Source organism: Sesamum indicum, linkage group LG3 (assembly GCF_026168435.1).
Source record: "Sesamum indicum cultivar Baizhima isolate 11 linkage group LG3, ASM2616843v1, whole genome shotgun sequence".
Taxonomy (NCBI): Eukaryota; Viridiplantae; Streptophyta; class Magnoliopsida; order Lamiales; family Pedaliaceae; genus Sesamum; species Sesamum indicum.
In genome coordinates, this window is record NC_142659.1 from 3,069,584 (window position 1) to 3,087,860 (window position 18,277).

At 36.6% G+C, this 18,277-nt stretch overlaps 2 protein-coding genes across 2 annotated transcripts; one reads left to right on the forward strand and one right to left on the reverse strand.

Moving 5' to 3' along the window:
- Positions 1–633: 633 nt before the first annotated feature.
- LOC105157114 (protein NRT1/ PTR FAMILY 2.11) lies at positions 634–7,788 on the forward strand. The gene is made up of 4 exons (XM_020692332.2): positions 634–846; positions 1,242–1,459; positions 2,205–2,761; positions 6,365–7,788. The coding sequence occupies exons 1-4, from the start codon at positions 723–725 to the stop codon at positions 7,230–7,232; spliced, it is 1,767 nt and encodes a 588-aa protein (XP_020547991.2). The 5' UTR covers positions 634–722; the 3' UTR covers positions 7,233–7,788.
- Positions 7,789–11,339: 3,551 nt separating this feature from the next.
- Positions 11,340–18,054, reverse strand: LOC105157115 (plasma membrane ATPase 3). The gene is made up of 21 exons (XM_011073415.3): positions 17,642–18,054; positions 17,402–17,521; positions 16,943–17,041; positions 16,718–16,855; positions 16,471–16,605; positions 16,213–16,392; positions 15,910–16,116; positions 15,708–15,827; positions 15,498–15,617; positions 15,285–15,407; positions 15,102–15,206; positions 14,868–15,012; positions 14,602–14,766; positions 14,232–14,470; positions 14,054–14,086; positions 13,869–13,950; positions 13,356–13,516; positions 12,718–12,903; positions 12,454–12,636; positions 12,175–12,353; positions 11,340–11,800 (listed from the first exon to the last, which is right to left on the reverse strand). Exons 1-21 carry the CDS (start codon positions 17,693–17,695, stop codon positions 11,704–11,706), a joined length of 2,871 nt encoding a protein of 956 aa, XP_011071717.2. The 5' UTR covers positions 17,696–18,054; the 3' UTR covers positions 11,340–11,703.
- Between the last annotated feature and the right edge of the window lie 223 nt (positions 18,055–18,277).

Consider the following 18,277-nt stretch of genomic DNA (forward strand, 5'->3'; position numbering starts at 1 on the left):
CATTTATTATAATATATAATTATGATTTATTTTTTTCACAAATTTTTTTTTCTCATCATCTCACACCACAGTTCTTTTTATATGCTGGTGAAAATCGCATACCACGATCTTAATATATACATATATATATATATATATATATATATATATCAATGGAAGATATGTTTAGATGGTTCATTGCCTAACCCAACTCCCATTTGCACTAATTAATACATATTGGGCAGTTGACTAATTAACTACCATTATTGCTAAAAACATTTCGTGCTCCACCTACGCCCATTATGTATATAGATAATTATATCTACACTTTTAATTTATAGTTTATTTATATAAATTATATTTTAAAAAAATTAAATATACAATCACCAAAAATATTAATATTATTTATAGAAACCATCTCAATTTTTTAAAAATTTATACATATACCCCTAAAATCATCAAAAATATCTGACAACTACCTTATTTTTTATTTGATAGGGATAATGTGTGTAATTAGACAGCCCACCCACCCCCCACCCCTAACACACACAAACACACATAGGCCATAGTATATATATATAATAAAGGAAACAACAAGAGGGATTTGAACTTCATCTCATCTTCCTCTTCTCCCTCCCCCCCCCCCCCCCCCAAACCATTTCATATAGCTAGTGTGTGAAGTGTGTGTTTCAGAGCAGCAAAAGTAGGTGGAAGTGCGTGTTGTCTGTGTGAGAGAGACAGAGATGGACAAGAATCGTCATGAGACAGAAATCATGGAAATGGAGATGGAAAAAACAGCATCTGCAGCAAACGATGATGATGATCAGATCAACTACAGAGGGCTCAAGGTCATGCCTTTCATCATTGGTGAGAACAAACAATTCCCATTTTGAAAAATGCAAGTAATTTTTATGATATTGCAAACGAACAAATTATTTTTCTATAAAAAAAAAAGAACATATCAATTTATCTCTCTTTATTTTTTATAATGCAGTAATTTACCTTTTATATTTTTTAAAATAAAGCAATTTAGGGAGGTAAATTGCTTTATTTCTAAACAGCACAAGGTCTAAATCTGCTATTTTTTTTTTCTCATAGAAGTAATTTGTTCGTTTGCAATATCTAAAGGGTAAATTGCATTAAGGCCAAATAATTATAATAAATAATTGTTCCATTTAAATTCCTAGTTTATATATATATATATATATATATATATTCCTTAAATTCTTGATTTTATTTATTTATTTTTGTGATGATGATAGGAAATGAGACGTTTGAGAAGCTTGGAGCCATCGGCACTTTGTCCAACCTGCAGGTGTACCTGACCACAGTTTTCAACATGAAACGCATTTCCGCAACAACGCTTCTTAATGTCTTCAATGGCACCACCAACATTGCAACTTTGGTTGGAGCTTACATCTCGGACACCCACTGTGGCCGTTACAACACTCTCGGATTCGCCTCAATCGCTTCTTTATTTGTATATACTAGCTGTTATGTTACGCCGTCTCTATGTGCATTATAATTTAAAATATATATACACACTACAAAAATTAATGAATTTCATTAATTATATGCATCCCAAGAAATTAAATTTTTATTTTTAATTCCAGAGCATTTAAATTTTGTCGGCTATAAATAGAAATATTTTATTTTGAGTTACAATTCATTTTTACAAACACGTCTACTGCATACATATGATTTTCGACTTTATATTTTAGAAAATTGTTTTTCATATTTTGTCTTTTGTATAAAAATGTCTCCGATTACATATAGGTAATTTAGTCTATAGCATCTTTTAAGAAAATAATTCAATTACATCATTATTTTTTATTTTTTTTTAATTTTTGTTGTTGTAACTATATTGTACACTAGCCTACGTGGTTAGTATAATTGATGCGACTTGCAACTCGATTAATGGTCTGATTTTACAAAGTATTGATTGTTTTGACTTTATATGAACCTCATAATTTCGTACTGAAAAAGACTCCTCACTGGAGATAGAAGTCGTTTGGAGCTTATAAGCCATTCAAGTATCTCATTTACAATCAATGTGGGATGTTTGTCTTCATTAATTGTAGTTGATGGCTGATTGTTTATTCTTCTGCACACGTTTTAGAACCTATCGATCAATTAGGCCGATAACATCATACTCAAGATCTTAATAAACTCTTGTCCAGAAAAAGAAAATATATCTTAATCAACTTTTTTCTCATATGTTGTAGGGCTTGCTGGTGGTGAATCTAACAGCAGTATTCAAGAACTTGCATCCACCCCACTGCGAGCTTGGCGACAACCGATGCATCGGGCCAGATGCCGGCCAAATGGCCTTCTTACTCTTGGGCTTCGGCCTAATGGTAGTCGGGGCCGGTGGCATAAGGCCATGCAACTTGGCTTTTGGGGCTGATCAGTTCAATCCCAACACAGAGTCCGGGAAGCGTGGGATCAACAGCTTCTTCAACTGGTACTATTTCACTGTCACGTTCGCTGAGATCGTGTCGTTGACGCTGATCGTCTATGTGCAGTCGAATGTGAGCTGGTCAATAGGGTTAGCCCTTCCGACAATCTTCATGTTCCTCTCATGTCTCTTGTACTTTGTCGGGACAAGATTGTACGTAAAAGTAAAGCCAGAGGGGAGTCCGATAACTAGTCTGGTCCAGGTTGCGACGGTTGCTTTCAAGAAGAGGAAGTTGGAGTTGCCTGAGCAGCCATGGATCAATCTCTTCAATCATACTCCACCTAACTCCATCAACTCTAAGCTGCCTTACACTGACCAATTCAGGTAATAACTAACCTTTAAGTTTAATGCAATTTATGTCTTGTGATATTACATATAAATAAATTACTCTTTATGATAAAAAATAATAGTAACTTTTCTTGTATTTTTTAAAATAAATTAATTTACCTCCTTAAATAGGAGTTAAATTACTTCATTTTAAAATACAGGGGATAAACTGCTATATTTTAAAAAAATATAGGGAGATAAATTATTTTTTTTTTATAGGGGAATAATTTGTTCATTTGTAATATCATAAGGGGTTGCTTGTATTTTTCCAATAACCTTGTAAAAAAAGCGTAGGTAGTAGAAGGATTAAATGCATTTCTTCTTCTATAACTTACGTCGTTTGGCATTTTTGTCCTTCAACTTTTTAGGATAGCATTTTTGTCGGGAAAAGTATTATTTTAGTCCGGTACGTAAGCCTAATTTTAATTTTAGTCCAATAACTATGTCCATTTTTGTTTAGGTCCAGTAACTTACGAAATTGCTTACTTTTAGTCCCCCTGGCATATTTTCGGACAATTTTACCCCTATGAGTGCATATGGACTAAAATTGCCTTTCAAATGTTGTATAGGGATAAAATTGTCCTAAAATCTGCCAAAGGACTAAAAGTAAGCAATTTCATAAGTTACTGGACCCAAACAAAAATAGACATAGTTATCAGACTAAAATTAAAATTAGGCATACTTAGCAGACTAAAATAATACTTTTCCCCATTTTTGTCCTATATTTTTCGAATTTTTGGGATTTCAATCCTTTTTCTTTTTTCTGCATAGTTCACTCCACCAGTGAGAAGGCTGAACTCCGATAGAAATAAGAATTGGAATCGCGAAAATTAAAAAAATCATGCAAAACCAGAATGCTATCGCAGAAAATTAAAAGATAAAAACGCGAAATAATCTAAATTACAAAACCGAAATTACAGTGTAGCTCGTTGTAGAAAATGCATAACAGGCTGAAAATAAGGTTATTATGATCACAATTTGTTGCTTAGAAAAAGACAATGTGGTTGGGGTTAAAAAGATGAAGTGATCAAAACGAATGTAAGATTTGGTAGATTTCTTTGAAGACAACTTCAGACTGTGTCTACCGCTATGAACAAGACAACCTTTGACAACGAAAGCACGCTTTTTATTTCAATACTTACTTTTATAGTGTAAGACTCTTGATGCTAAGTTGACATGAAATTGACGGATGATATAATCGTGTTAACACGGTTAGTTCCTCGTAAAATTCTTGCTCGAATTCAACTTTGATCCAAAACTAATTAAATATTTTTTTAATTTTTAAAAAATTAAATTTTGAATTAAAAAAATATTTAATATTAATATTTTAATACGCTCATCCCATCTAATAGCTTAAATTGTTAATAATTTAATACACCACCACATGTGCAAATCGAACAAGAAGTTAACGCCCCTCCCCCGACCTCACATTCAAACCCTGCACATAAAATCTTTTTATTATAAATTAATAGCAATATGAATAGAACCCAGAACTTTTATTTGGTCTGACTCTAATACCATATTAAACGATCATTTTATCTATAAGTTTAAATGATTAGAGAGGACAATCATTTAATATTAATATCATGTCAAAAAAATAAGGGTAAGTTATATTTTGCCATTTGAATTATGTTCATTTTTATACTTAGGTATTTAAATATTTTTTTGTGTCAACTTATCATTTTAACTTTGTGAAATTTGCATTTTGCCATATATACCTATTTTTGTTGATTTTTCTACCAAAAAAGTATCATATGTTGTGCATATGTAAAAATATATATCATATTACATAATCCTTAAATATCACATATACACTGCATATAATGTTTTTTCAATAAAAAAATTTGGTAGAAAATAATTATAAATAGCAAAGTGCAAATTTTGTAAAATTGAGATGGTAAGTTGACAATATATATATATATATAAATACTAAAGTGTAAAAAAAATCGTAATTCGAGTGTTAAAATTTAATTAACCCAAAAAATAATTATTAAATTCACCAAGCATATATATGGGAATGTTAGAAACTTAGACGGTTGTAATGTTCAAAAATGGGCCAAACAGTTCCCTATTTATAACACAGCCAGCCATACTATCTTTTGAGAGTGTGGACTATTCGTACATACAATCACCCTTTTCTATTCTCTAATTAAATTATTTTATTAGGTGGTGTTTGGGGAAAAAAAAAAGCTCCATCATCAAAGAGTAGGGTTTTTCCATCGTTAAAATACAATATATTTATGCATTATTATTGTTGACTTTGAAATGTAAATACAAGATAATTATTATTTTTCGAATTAAAATATATATCTATTCATTTCACTTAATAACCTTTCTCTTAATTACAAAGATATATACGACATGAGGGTGTTCTTAAATTTTAGGTAAAATTATATTTTTGGTCTTGTAACTTTAGATTATTAGTATTTTTGGTCATATAATTTATTTTATTTATACATTTAATTTTTTTTTGACGAATTTAGTCCTGAATATTTCATATTTGGTCATTTTTTTACAAATTTAGTCCTGTATTGACAATTTTGATCCTAACAACTCATAGTTACAAGACCAACAATAAAATCTATTACAGTGTGAAGGGGATCAAAATTGTCAATACAGGACTAAATTAAGAAGAAGAAAAAAAAAAGGACCAAACGTGAAATGCTCAGAATTAAATTCCTTAAAAAAGGACTAATTGTGTAAATGAAGCAAGTTGGGGGACCAAAAGTGCTAACAATCTAGAGTTATAGGATCAAAAATGCAATTTTACCTAAATTTTAAGTGATGATGGGTCGATGATCCCTAATTTCATTAACAAAGTTGAAACCCCATAATCGTAAGGTCATAAGTTTGGAGCCCATCAAACTTAGGAAATGTTAGCTTACTTTAATAATAGGTGTTGATTAAACATAGTTATCGAATATTGATAATTAGATTTATTGATATATGATTGATATAGTTGTCGGTTGTTAGTAAATTTTGGTATTTAATATTGATGATCGTAATTAATTTATTTAAAATAATAATATTTTATTTGCTTTCACTTAACAAAAGAAAAAACATGCACACTCTTGTATTGATAGGAGCCCACCATTAATTCATATTGCTTACACCTATTAAACCACCAACCATTAATAAATAAATATATAGTAGATCATCATGATGTCTAATTAATACTAGGATGTCATCCTCGATCCAATACTATGTTATGACATCATCGTTATGTATGTGTGCATCCAAGATTCATGGATGGGTGGTAGATTTTGATGAGGAAATTAGCGATCATTATTTGTTGTGTTTGGATTGATGTATTCGAAATTAAAAGAATTTAAAATTATATAACGATGAATTTAGTATACTAAATTTGTTTAAAAACTTACAAATTCTTTAGTAGAATTAACGGTCGTCTCACAAATATCCCTGGTGACAATCGATTGTAGGAAATATTTGTTAGACGATCGTTAATTTTAGAAGGATATTTGTAATTATTCAAATAGTAAGGAAGTATTTGCAACTAAGGGGATATCCTGACGGGAGATTTAGACTAAAACTAAGGTATGATTTCATGCAATGAATTGATCTTGTCTTGTCTGTCCACAGCTTTCTTGACAAAGCAGCAATCATAACTCCAGAAGACGAGATCAAAGCAGATGGATATGCAGCTAACCCCTGGAATCTCTGCAGCATGCAGCAAGTGGAAGAAGCAAAGTGTGTAATCCGAGTCATTCCAGTTTCACTCACAGCCATTCTCTACCACATTGGAGCACAACAACAGTACGTAGTTTTCCAGGCACTTCAGTCTGACAGGCGTCTCGGGAACACCGGATTCCAGATTCCGGCCGCCTCCTACGTCATCTTTGCCATGCTCAGCCTCACCCTCTGGGTGCCGGTATACGACAGGCTCGTCGTCCCATTCATGAGAAGAATCAAGAAAGGTGAGGGCATCACAGTTTTGCAAAGGATCGGGATAGGCCTGTTCATAACGATCGTAGAGTCGCTCGTTGGGGCGTTTGTGGAAGAACGGAGAAGAATGTCTGCCCTCAGACGGGGCAGCGCAGTTTCTCCCATGTCAGCAATGTGGCTGGTTCCTCAGCTGGCGCTCGGAGGCCTGGCGGAGGCGTTCAACGCCATTGGCCAAATCGAGTTTTACTATAAGCAGTTCCCGGAGAACATGAGGAGCATTGCCGGGGCGTTTTTCTTCTGTGGCAGTGCTGTTTCGAATTACGCGTACAGTTTCTTGATCTCAGTGGTGCATCGGATGACGGAGGGTAGCTCAACAGGGGACTGGCTGCCGGAGGATCTAAACAAAGGGAGGTTGGATAACTTCTATTACCTGGTTGCAGCACTGTGTGCCTTAAATTTTGGGTATTTCCTTCTGTGTGCTAGTTGGTATAGGTACAAAGGAACTGGAGAGACCAGCACTGGAATGGAAATGGAGGCGAAGAAACTCGACGAACACACTGCTTGACTAGGCATGTCAATGAATAGGGCCTTATGGTAGTTTCAGACAATCAACAAACATGAAGGAAGTTGTCTTCCAACAGAAGCAAGATTAGTGGGAGTTCATTAGATGTCTGAAGGCAAGAATTTGTTATTTCAAGTGGTTTTACTTTAACAATCAAGAAACAGGAGAGAGGAGGCACGTAACTAGTTTTAGATTTATGAAGAGAGAAGTGTATTTGTATTGATCTTTGGTAATGCCGTACTCAATCTTTGTTGTTAGCTGAAGAACATTTTGGAGTTTTGGTAATGGCTGATACATTTCCCTGAAAAAGCATAAGCTATATAGGCTGAAAAACGATTTAAAGTAGTCGATACTTGTAGAAGAACGGCGCATACGATGACCGTTTAACAGCTTTGTAAATATTTATGTAGAAGTTGCACACTTTAACTAGTTTTACGTTTTGTCTTGTTGGCAAATAGTTGAATTAGTTAGAAGGCGTTTATGTTTTAGGTGAGCTATAAACTCGTCCTCTGTACATTTTTACTCACTTGATTTTCAATACAAAATCAGAGTTTATGAATTCTCCCAGCCTCCTCTCTCTAATGAATTCAGCAGACTTTCAGCAGGAAGCTAAGTTTCTGTGTGGTATCAGAGCCTTCATTTGAAGCTCTCTGCATACCGGGGCCGTTAAGGAGATACACTACAAACAGTGTATCCGTAAATCTAGATAGCAGCTATAATGGCGGATGTAGCAGAAAGTAGTCGCAGGTCGATGCCGATGAGGACAGAGGAAAGCAATAAAAATAGACAACAGATGCCAGAAGCCTTGCAGTTGCACAGTTCAGATCACCCTGGTATGATTCTCGTAAGTACACTCCTAACGAAGCACAACTACCTTAGTTGGAGCTATGTTATTAAACAAGCGCTGCGTGCCAAGATGAAATTAGGATTTATCAACGGCGTAACCTTGAAACCAAATGCAACTGATGCATATTGAAACAATGGATCCGCGTTGATAGTATGGTCACAACGTGGATTTTAAATTGTATATCGAATGAGATAGTTAGTGGATTCATGCATGCGAAGTCAGCTAGGACTTTGTGGTTATATTTGGAAGAATGATACGGAGAGTGTAATGGCCCAATGTTGTATCAATTACAACAAGAAATCGCCTCGCTTGCGCAAGAAAACATGTCGGTGGTGGAATATTTCTCGCGATTGCGCACAGTATGGGATGAATTAGATGTATTATCTCCTACACCACAATGTACTTGTGGAGGCTGTACTTGTGTAGTCTCTGAAGCCATCGCAAACCAAGCTGTTTTTACCAGGTTAATAATGTTTCTTATAGGTTTAAGTCAGAGCTTTGGTCATATGCGAGATCAATTACTAGTGATGGACCCAATCCCTACAGCTAACACGGCGTATTCTATGATGTTGAGAGTTGAGAAACAGAGGGAAGTTAACATGGAGGGAACAGAATGTGTCGATAATGTTGCACGTTGCACTGCAGCGTTCACGCAGGGGAAAGAGAGACTACACGTCAAAAGGAGGCAGCCAACACAAGGGATACATAGACAAGAGAGGACAACACTGTGATAATTGTGATAAATCAGGTCACACAAGAGAAATGTGCTTCAAACTTCATGGGGCTCCTGAATGGTATAAGGAATTGATAGAGAAAAAGAAGAGGGAATGAGGCATTGTGAGAGGATATAATGTCAAAACAGAGGGCAAAAAGGATCAAAATCATAAGGCAAATACTAAGGAAATGTTAATGCAATAGTTGAACAAGCTGATGGTCAACATACGTATGTAGAGGAGGAACCTCTTCAAGTGAACTTTGCACAGTCAGACAATTTTGCAGGTAAACACTGTGCTCTTGCAAGTTTAACTGATAATTTTCTGAGCTCTTCGATAGTCGACACAGGTGCTACTAACCATATGTGTGCTTCCCGTCATTATCTCAAACATTTATCCCCTTCCTCACAAACCACCCAAGTTCACCTTCCTGATGGAAATACACAGTCTGTCACCCATATAGGAAAATTACCTCTGTATGATACCCTTACACTTACAGATGTCCTATATGTGCCAAGTTTCAAGTTCAACCTTTTAGGTGTGTCTAAGCTTGTTGTTTCATCTCACATATTTTCTCTTTCAGGACCTGGGGACTGAGAAGATAATATCAGTAGGCAAGCTACACAAGAATCTCTATGAGTTGGACCAGTCTTCCTTCCATCTGACTACCATTGCTACATATAGCTCAAAGCCTTTAAATACATGTCTTCTTTCATCTTCTTGTAAGAATGCCTTTTATGGCATAAGCGACTTGGGCATCCTTCTTTGTCGGTTCTTAAACACATTCTTGTATTGCATTGTTCTAATGCTATTGATGAGTGTATGGTTCGTCCTTTGGCGAAGCAAACACTCATGTCTTGCACTCCTAGCAATATTTACATGTGCCTTTGAATTCATACATCTGAATCTTTGGGGACCATACAAAACTCCTACTCTTAGTAAGTGTAATTACTTCATTACGATTATAGATGATTATACTCGAGCTACCTGGACATTTTTACTCAAATATAAAACTCAAGTATGTCATATTTTAGAAACTTTCTTTACGTTGATCAACACATAGTTTAGTTCCAGAGTCAGAAAAATCAGGACTGATTATGGAATAGAGTTCGTAAACAACTCTTTTCACACCCTGTTTACTTCTCTTGGATTATCTTTAGATTAATTCATAGAAATCACTAAATTTTGATATATATTTATAAGTAATAAAGTAGATTGCATAATGCATACTATGTATCTTGATATAAATATAAAATTCAGAAATAAATATAAAAAATCATAAGTGAATACTTGTCAATTTGAAAAAGTATAAGACAATGCAAATATATATTAAAATATAAATAAAATTTATGTGTGTCATACTAAATAATTATTTTATAAAAATTATTATAATTTACTAAGTTGTTGATTAAGTTTGTTTGTGTATAAAAATTAAATGTATAAAATAAAAATAGCATAATTTATTATTATTCAAAATAAAATGTATAATATTGATTAATAATTATAATATATGGTCAAATTTTTAAGTATAAATTAATAAAGTATTGAATATGAAATTAATTATATAAAAATTTTAAAAATAAAGCCAGCAAGCTAGTGAACAACGATGAGCTCTAGCTCGCTCGAGTCAAGCTCAAAATCAAGCTGGCTCGCGAGCTTCGTCTGCCACCCTAGTTTCATTGCCTTTTTGGTTTACGTCGATCATATTTTGTTGACTGGGGACTCAAAGGCTGAACTCGAGGCTGTCAAGTCTCATGTAGATGCTCTGTTTATTATAAAAGACTTGGGCCATGCCAAGTATTTTCTGGATTTAGAGTCGGCTCGCTCTGATCATGGTTTCTTGGTGACTCAACAGAAGTATCTTCTTGATATTCTTCAACACGTCCACATGCTCGATGCTAGGGAGACCTCTACTCCCTTTTCCCCCGGGTATGAAATTATCTTCTAATTCCGGTGCTCTCTTGGTTGATCCTGGAGTTTATAGGCGCTTGGTTGGGCACCTATTCTACTTAGGTTTCACTCGGCCGGATGTCTCTTTCACGGTCCAGCAACTAAGCCTGTTCCTCCAGCGTCCTCGGACCTCACATTGGGATGCTGCTATGCACATCCTTCGCTACTTAAAAGGCTCACCTTCCCATATCACAACAGCCTTCAGCCCTCTGTTTTTGCTAACGTCTCCTGGGCCTCCTGCCTAATTCACGTCACTCAGATTCAAGTTTCTGCATCTTCCTGGATTCCACACTTGTTTCATGGAAGACGTTTTAGCTTGTTTCAGCTTAGTTTGTTAAACTTAACAAATCGAGCTTGACAGAATTTTTCGCTCGGTAAGTGTGGAAACTCGACTATAGGGATCGTCTCAGTGCTCAGTACGATTAAAGCTCGTTCGAGTTGATTTGCTTTATAATCAAACCAAGCTCAAACATATTCTTTGACACTTGATAGAAGTTAACAAGTTTAGACAATGTGTTCGACTCGACTAGATTCATCTACAGTCGTACTCAGGACGGGGAAGGAAAAATGGAAGAATTGAGAGAAAATTAAAGGATGGAATGAAGGAACATCTCCTACTTTGTTATTCCATGTACACAAAATGGCAGCAATCACTGTTATATCACTGCCTCAAACAGGTTCAGAGAACAGAACAGATATGCGCAACATGAAAAAGGTCTTTCATGTTCTATATAAACATCGATTTCTAACATAATAACCGATATATCCCAAATGTAGACTGGAAGTTACAAAGAAAAACCTTGATAGGCAAAGAAGGCATGATAAGTATAAAATTACGCTTCAACAGATGCAAGTGCATAGTCGATCTGAGCTGCTTTGTCTAGTCCAAACGCAACTAAACGGCGATCATACCTCAAGTCCCAGCTCTAGTTAAATACGCACGCATCAGTTGTAGGTTATAGTCTCATACAGTGTATGCTTGCTGAATTGTATCTATATCAAGACCCTTCAGCCTCACCACCGATTCGACGTGTCCTTTCAGCGTATGCAGCTCCCTTAACCTGCGTATAACAGCAAGGCCATTTCACACAAGGCATCAGAAACGTCAGAATGTTGAGAATTGAAAATTATACCGACACCCAATGCAGTCATGCTTTACACAACATATTCTCTCATGACCATCTTGTTTTCAAGAGAGAATTGGTAATGTAAAATATAACTGCATATGGAATGTGATTTTATTCAAAATGTAGAAACTCCTTTTCTTAGCGTAAATTTCAAGGACTGTTAGTGTAATTGTCCCAAAATGAACAATATAGCATATTGCGGCAAGTATAAAAGCTTCTAGATTCATGCGCGACCATGGTTTCAAGTACTCAACCCCCACTCATGCTGGTAGAACTTCAAAGTAAAAGGAGAGAAAAACCATCTTTACCGAGCAATTTCAGCTCTCCGTTTTGCTTCCTCAGCCAACTGATTGAGTTCGGAGAAATTGTTAGTCTCGTTAAACAATTTGGTATCAGGTACTTGCAGCCCATGAAGTGTCCTTTGTGCGTGTGCCCATTTGAGCTCGCGCTGCTCTTTTCCAAAATCCTTTTTCCTGGTGAAAGCAATCTGCACAAAACGAACTCCATTGAAGGGGGAAAAAAGGGAGAAATGAAATCAAGAATAAAGAGCTGAAGAGAAATTCATACATGGATCGCATTTTACTTACCCTTTGCTCAAGAACAAGATCCCAAGCCCTTCCACTAAGAGCATAGCGGATCAAGAATTTAATTATATCGAGCGGAATGTAGAAAATGATATTGTAAAGCCAAATCACCCCAGCCCAGCCCCAACCAATTCCTTCTATTGCTGCAAAGCTCCAATTTGCATATACCGCAATCAAAGTAGCAACCTGTTTCGACAAAGTATCAGAGATCAAAATTTACTTAAAATGGAAAATCCAGTTACAGTGGTGGGCAAGTTTTGGGCTAACCAGTTGGGCAACGAAAAATGCTGCTACTAGCAACAAACCAGGACGCTCAACATACGACCAGCTTCGGGATCTTGTGACGAATATTAGAGCCTGACTGATTGTGCTCACTTGAAGATATATTGCTGAAGCAAGCTTTCTAAAGTCATCATGGGCAGTCTTCTCAAGGGTTGCCACCCCAAATACTCGCTGGCAGTTTTAGAAGCAAAAGGTTGTATAAATTAGTAACAATCAAAAATTTCTGTTTCGTGTGTATTTGTGTGTGTGTGTGTGTTGGAAGGGTGCAGTGTGAAGGTTGTGATGGGGAGGCGTTGACAGGAACAGACAAAACAAACAATCTCAAGTCAAAGGTTTTTGTATGAATTAAGGAGAAATCCGAAAACACTATACCCATATGAGTCAAGTTGAGATCTATTATTAGGCTATTAGCTCGATTATCCTTCAGGGCAAAAATACTGCAACGTTGAGATACAGGTCTGAGTTTAAGTAAAAACAAAGACTCTGCTCCATTTGGCTTCACAAAAATTTGCAGCTTGGCATCATTGCATAGTCCAGTAGCAAAAGGAATGGATGAAACTCAAATCGAGAGACATTTATCGTCAAGAGTATTAGAAACACCTAGACTGGCAAGATTAGCTTACCGGAAAGAAATCTGTCTTATATGCTGCCCAGAAGAATATGACTGTCATCATTGCCAAGTAACCACCAAGAATGACTCCAGTTGCAAAAATCTCAGCAAGCTTCCAGCTATCCGGCAGGGGAGATGGTTTCACTCTATCTTTCGATATGGTCATGATGGTACCTTTATTGTAAGAGTGGCAAGAAAATTATGAAGAGAAACAATACATGTAGCAACACAGAACTATTGCATGATTAGTTGAATGCACCAAGGAAATTCAGATAGTCATTTGGAGGTGCAAACAGGACCAGAAACCCCCACACTGGACATACTGATGCAAAGGTTTATATAATCTTCAGAAAAAGCCAACTCTTTCGTGCTTATGGTTAACTTAGTACAAAACTTTTAAGTATGCCTCAGAACGAGAAATGCATATAAAGATATTTCTTGCTCCAAATAGACCTCTTTTCTGCAGTGGGATTGGGAAGAGAGAGAGAGGGGGAGAGAGAGAGAGAGAGAGAGAGAGAGAGCTAACCATCATTGAGAATTGCAATGATAAGCACCATAAAAGGTGGAAAGTCAAACTTCCATATCAGGGCTAACAACATGAAGCCAAGCTGATACATGGGGAAAAAAGTGGAACACATCAAGCTACAGTCTTAAGATTTACAAACTAAATGTAAGGAATTAAAACCAACAGAAGAGGAAAAAGCAACTCACCACAATACGAATTGTAATGGAAACAGCATAAATCTGCAAAAGTTGGGGACATTGATGAGTTCTTGCATCTTATATGCAGGGCAATGAGTAGTGCCCATGAGTGGTGCTGTTAGTTTACTACTGAAGTGATAACTTTGGCCTCAAATGAATATATTAGGACATATAAAATTGACAGTACCGTGTAATTTTTCATCCTTTGGAAGATTGCCCGACTGGTTAAGACAGCGCTAATTATGACGCTGAGGCCAGGTTCTGTAAGGACAATATCAGAAGCACTGCGAGCTGCATCAGTGGCATCAGCAACAGCAATTCCAATATCAGCCTTCTTCAGAGCAGGCGCATCGTTTACTCCATCACCAGTCATTCCACATATATGTTTCCTAGCTTGCAGACGCTTTACTATTTCATATTTGTGCTCTGAACAATAACCAAGATGACGTATAAATAAAATTTAAATTTGAAGAATGTTTTTTTAAGTCAGAACAAGTAAGATATCAAAAACAAAGTTGGACAATAAGCTTCAACTTCAGGAAGACATGAAAAGGTACCAGGGAAGACGCCGGCAAAGCCATCAGCTTTCTCTATCAGCTCATCTACTGGTAGAGCAGCAATTGATTCATCCTTGTTCTGTCCCAGCAAAGCTGAGGAAGGATACATGTTAGTTCCCATTCCTAATCTTCGTCCTGTTTCCTTTCCTATTGCGAGTTGATCCCCTGTTGAAACCGCCGATTTCAGCATAAAATTGTCATAATAATCAAGGAAACTTATAGTTAACATGTTGTCATTGCTTGAAAGTTGCATGTATGTGTATTACCAGTTATCATTTTGACATTCACTCCAAGATTTAATGCCCTTCTTATAGTTTCTGCACTGTCATGCCTGGGTGGATCAAAGAGGGGCATGAGACCAATAAACTGCCATGGTCCTCCAGCACTCTCTTTCGTTCCCTCTGGAACTTCCTGCAAGGAAAAAGCAGGGGTTGGACCCGTCCATATACCTATTCAAGATAAGAAGATTGATATGCGAAGTATAATGCTAATTAATATACCTGGTATGCCACTGCAAGTGATCTTAAACCTCGTTCGGCAAACTTGTCAATCACGGCATGAACCCTTCGCTCTATCTCTGACTTATTGCGTGCAAGGTTTAGAATCTAGAGGCACATTGCAGCCAATATTTAGCTTTACCGTTGAAGAAACAATAAAACCATATAAACAAGGATGGACTGTACCTGCTCTGGTGCACCTTTGCTGACCCTGTGCATTTTTCCTTCACCATCTATATAAGTCAGCGCAGTTCTCTTGTCAGTAGGGTTAAAAGGAAGGAAGTGTACTTCTCGAATGCCAGCACGTGCCTGTTCGTGGTATTATGGGAGTAAAATTGCAATATTCAGACAAGTATTCTGGATAATTAGATATTAAAAAATAAAATCAGTGAATATTACCTCTTTTGGATCAGCCAACATCCCGACTATTGCAGCATCTATGGCATCTTGATTTTCTGTTCGAGAGGCTCGAGCTGCCATCAGAACAACAGTATCTGCATCAACACCTTTGGCAAAAACCTGTGCACAAGAATTGACATAGAAGACAAAAGTTACGATCTGTTTAGTATGGTAATGCAACCAGAATCATCAGATAAGAGCATCACTGACCTCAATAAGATTCTTGTCAACAGTAAGCTTGTTCAGGGTCAAAGTCCCTGTCTTATCACTGCAAAGCACATCCATGCCAGCCATCTCCTCTATAGCAGTCATTCTCTTTGTAATGGCTCCCTATACATAGACAAATATCCGATTACAGACAGCAATTGCCAAAGAGACAATTAATCAACATAACCACAACAAAAAAACAAACCTGTTGAGCCAATCGATGAGAACCAATGGCCATTGTAACTGAAAGGACTGTTGGCATGGCAATTGGAATTCCTCCAATGAGAAGCACAAGAAGATTGTCGATCCCAGGACGATATTCCCTATGTTGAATAGGGTACATCACGATAATCTCGATAATCATCCCCACAGCAATGGAGCAAATGCAAAAGTTTCCGATCGCAGTCAAAACCTAATCAGTACAATAACAAAATCAAATTAACAACTTGATATTTCTGAAAGGTATACAGCGGGTTGAGAAAAAATATCAATTACTTAGAGAACTTGCCTTTTGGAAGTGCCCCACTTGATTAGTTGAATCAACAAGATGTGCGGCCTTCCCAAAGAAAGTGTGAACCCCGGTGGCAATAACAATGGCCTCAATCTCTCCCTGTTTGCAGGTGGAACCAGAGTAGACACCATCCCCTGGTCCCTTCGTCACAGGAAGCGACTCGCCCGTCAAAGCAGACTGCAATTCAAAACATGGTTTCAATAAACAAACTAATTCGAACTTACCCTGAAGGCCAGCAATGACAGGGGTACGCACCTGATCAATTTTCAGCGGATCACCCTCAAGCAAACGAGCATCAGCAGGAATTATATCTCCTAGTTTTACACTGATTATATCACCAGGCACTAATATGGATGCCTCTTCCTCACTCCACCTTCCATCTCTAAGAACCTTTCATACAACCACCATTGATCAGATAATAACCACAAATATATATACATATATGCATGAGTGCGTGTGTGTGTGTGTGTGTCAGGAACTCCAACATAGGACAATAACAAACTTTTGCTTTTGGAGCAAGACGGGCCATGAGAGCAGCTGCTGCATTGCCAGCATTGTTCTCCTCGATAAAGCTAATTGTTGAGTTTATCACAAGCAAAGTGATGATACCCACAAAGTCCTGCCAATCCGGAGGCTTTCCCTGCAAAAGAATTTAAATTTAGGATCAATATTTCTTCTCCAGAAAAAGCACGCTTACAATAATCTAGTTGTGAAACTATGTACTTACTCCTCCATTAGCAAGAGCAATTGCCATGATTGCAGCAGCTTCCATAACCCATGATAGAGGGTTCCACATAAACCCCAAAAACTTGAGGAATTTGCTCTCCTGAGACAAGCCAAAAGTGACAAATTTCATATAATGACACAAGCTTTATCATTAAGAATCATCAGCAGTCAAGATTTACCCTTGAAAAGCATCAAATTGTTCAAAATAGTAACTCAGTTGGAGCTAAAAGGATCTCAAACACAAACAACCCAGAAAGGGTAAAAGAAAGAGGGAAAAGATTTGTTGAGACCCAAAAAAAGATATAGTATCTGCATCAGGACAACATTACTTTAAAAGCATTAAATACATAAAGTACACAGAAAAATGGAAGAATCATACATATGACATCAGAATTATAACTCAGAAAGGGCTAAAAGAATGAGAAACAAAGAAACAAAATTTTGATTAAACAATCAAAACCTTCTTCTCCTCAAGTTTGTTGTGTCCAAAAATGGCTAATCTCTCCTGAGCAGCCTCAGTTGTAAGACCCTCTCTAGTGCATCTCAGATTCTCAAACACTTCCTCAATGGGAATGTTCTCCTGTAACCACAAACACACCACAATAAAGCAGAAGAAGCATCAGCAAACAACTTAAAGCCAACAAAACAAACACACCCAAAACAAGAAAAAATCTTTAATTCTAATCATCAGATCCATCACCAAATCCACAGTTTCCTTCAACACAGCATCCAGAACTTCAGGCTCCTCCCCCATCTTCACAGTCTCTGCCAACTCCTTCTCCCCAAAGAACAAGTTTTTCTTCAGATCAAAGCTTATTCAAGAACCACCATGGAACAAAGGATGTTGGTTCAGCACAAAATTGAGCAGTTCTGAGGAAATCAAAGGGAGCCCAGGTCAAGAAAAAGATTGGCTTTTTGTGCAATTGGATTTGAAGCAAACAAATGAGTCTTACCCACCAACACCAAATCTACAAAGAGTGAAACGGCTTAAAAAGAGTGGTAACAGTTACAGTAGAGCACAGCTCTTAGCATTTCCCATCATTTATATAAAGAACTGATTTTTTTTCTTTTCTTTGGCAAGAAAATGATGTAGACAGAGGCTGCAAACTCTCACACACACTACTCTATCTTTTTTTTTATAGCTTTTAGGTACTTGAACCATCACGCATTAACATTTGTACCTTTCAATACATAAAAAGTCATTTGTTTTGCAGTAAATAAAGATAAATTTGAATGTGATATTATTCTTTTATTTACTTTTCTGGTAAAAGGGATAGTTTTGGACTTCAAAGACTGAATCTTTCTTGAACCCTTTTGATGTTGGTAGATGGATAAA

Excerpts from the sequence above, each read along its gene's own strand:
- LOC105157115 (XM_011073415.3), bottom strand. The coding sequence starts at position 17,695 with ATGGGGGAGGAGCCTGAAGTTCTGGATGCTGTGTTGAAGGAAACTGTG. Across the intron at positions 17,522-17,641 it reads TGAAGGAAACTGTGGATTTG|GAGAACATTCCCATTGAGGA; the intron begins GTGATGGATCTG and ends TTGTGGTTACAG. Across the intron at positions 12,904-13,355 it reads ATAAGACAGATTTCTTTCCG|CGAGTATTTGGGGTGGCAAC; the intron begins GTAAGCTAATCT and ends TAAAACTGCCAG.
- LOC105157114 (XM_020692332.2), top strand. The coding sequence starts at position 723 with ATGGACAAGAATCGTCATGAGACAGAAATCATGGAAATGGAGATGGAA. Across the intron at positions 847-1,241 it reads GGTCATGCCTTTCATCATTG|GAAATGAGACGTTTGAGAAG; the intron begins GTGAGAACAAAC and ends TGATGATGATAG. Across the intron at positions 2,762-6,364 it reads CCTTACACTGACCAATTCAG|CTTTCTTGACAAAGCAGCAA; the intron begins GTAATAACTAAC and ends GTCTGTCCACAG.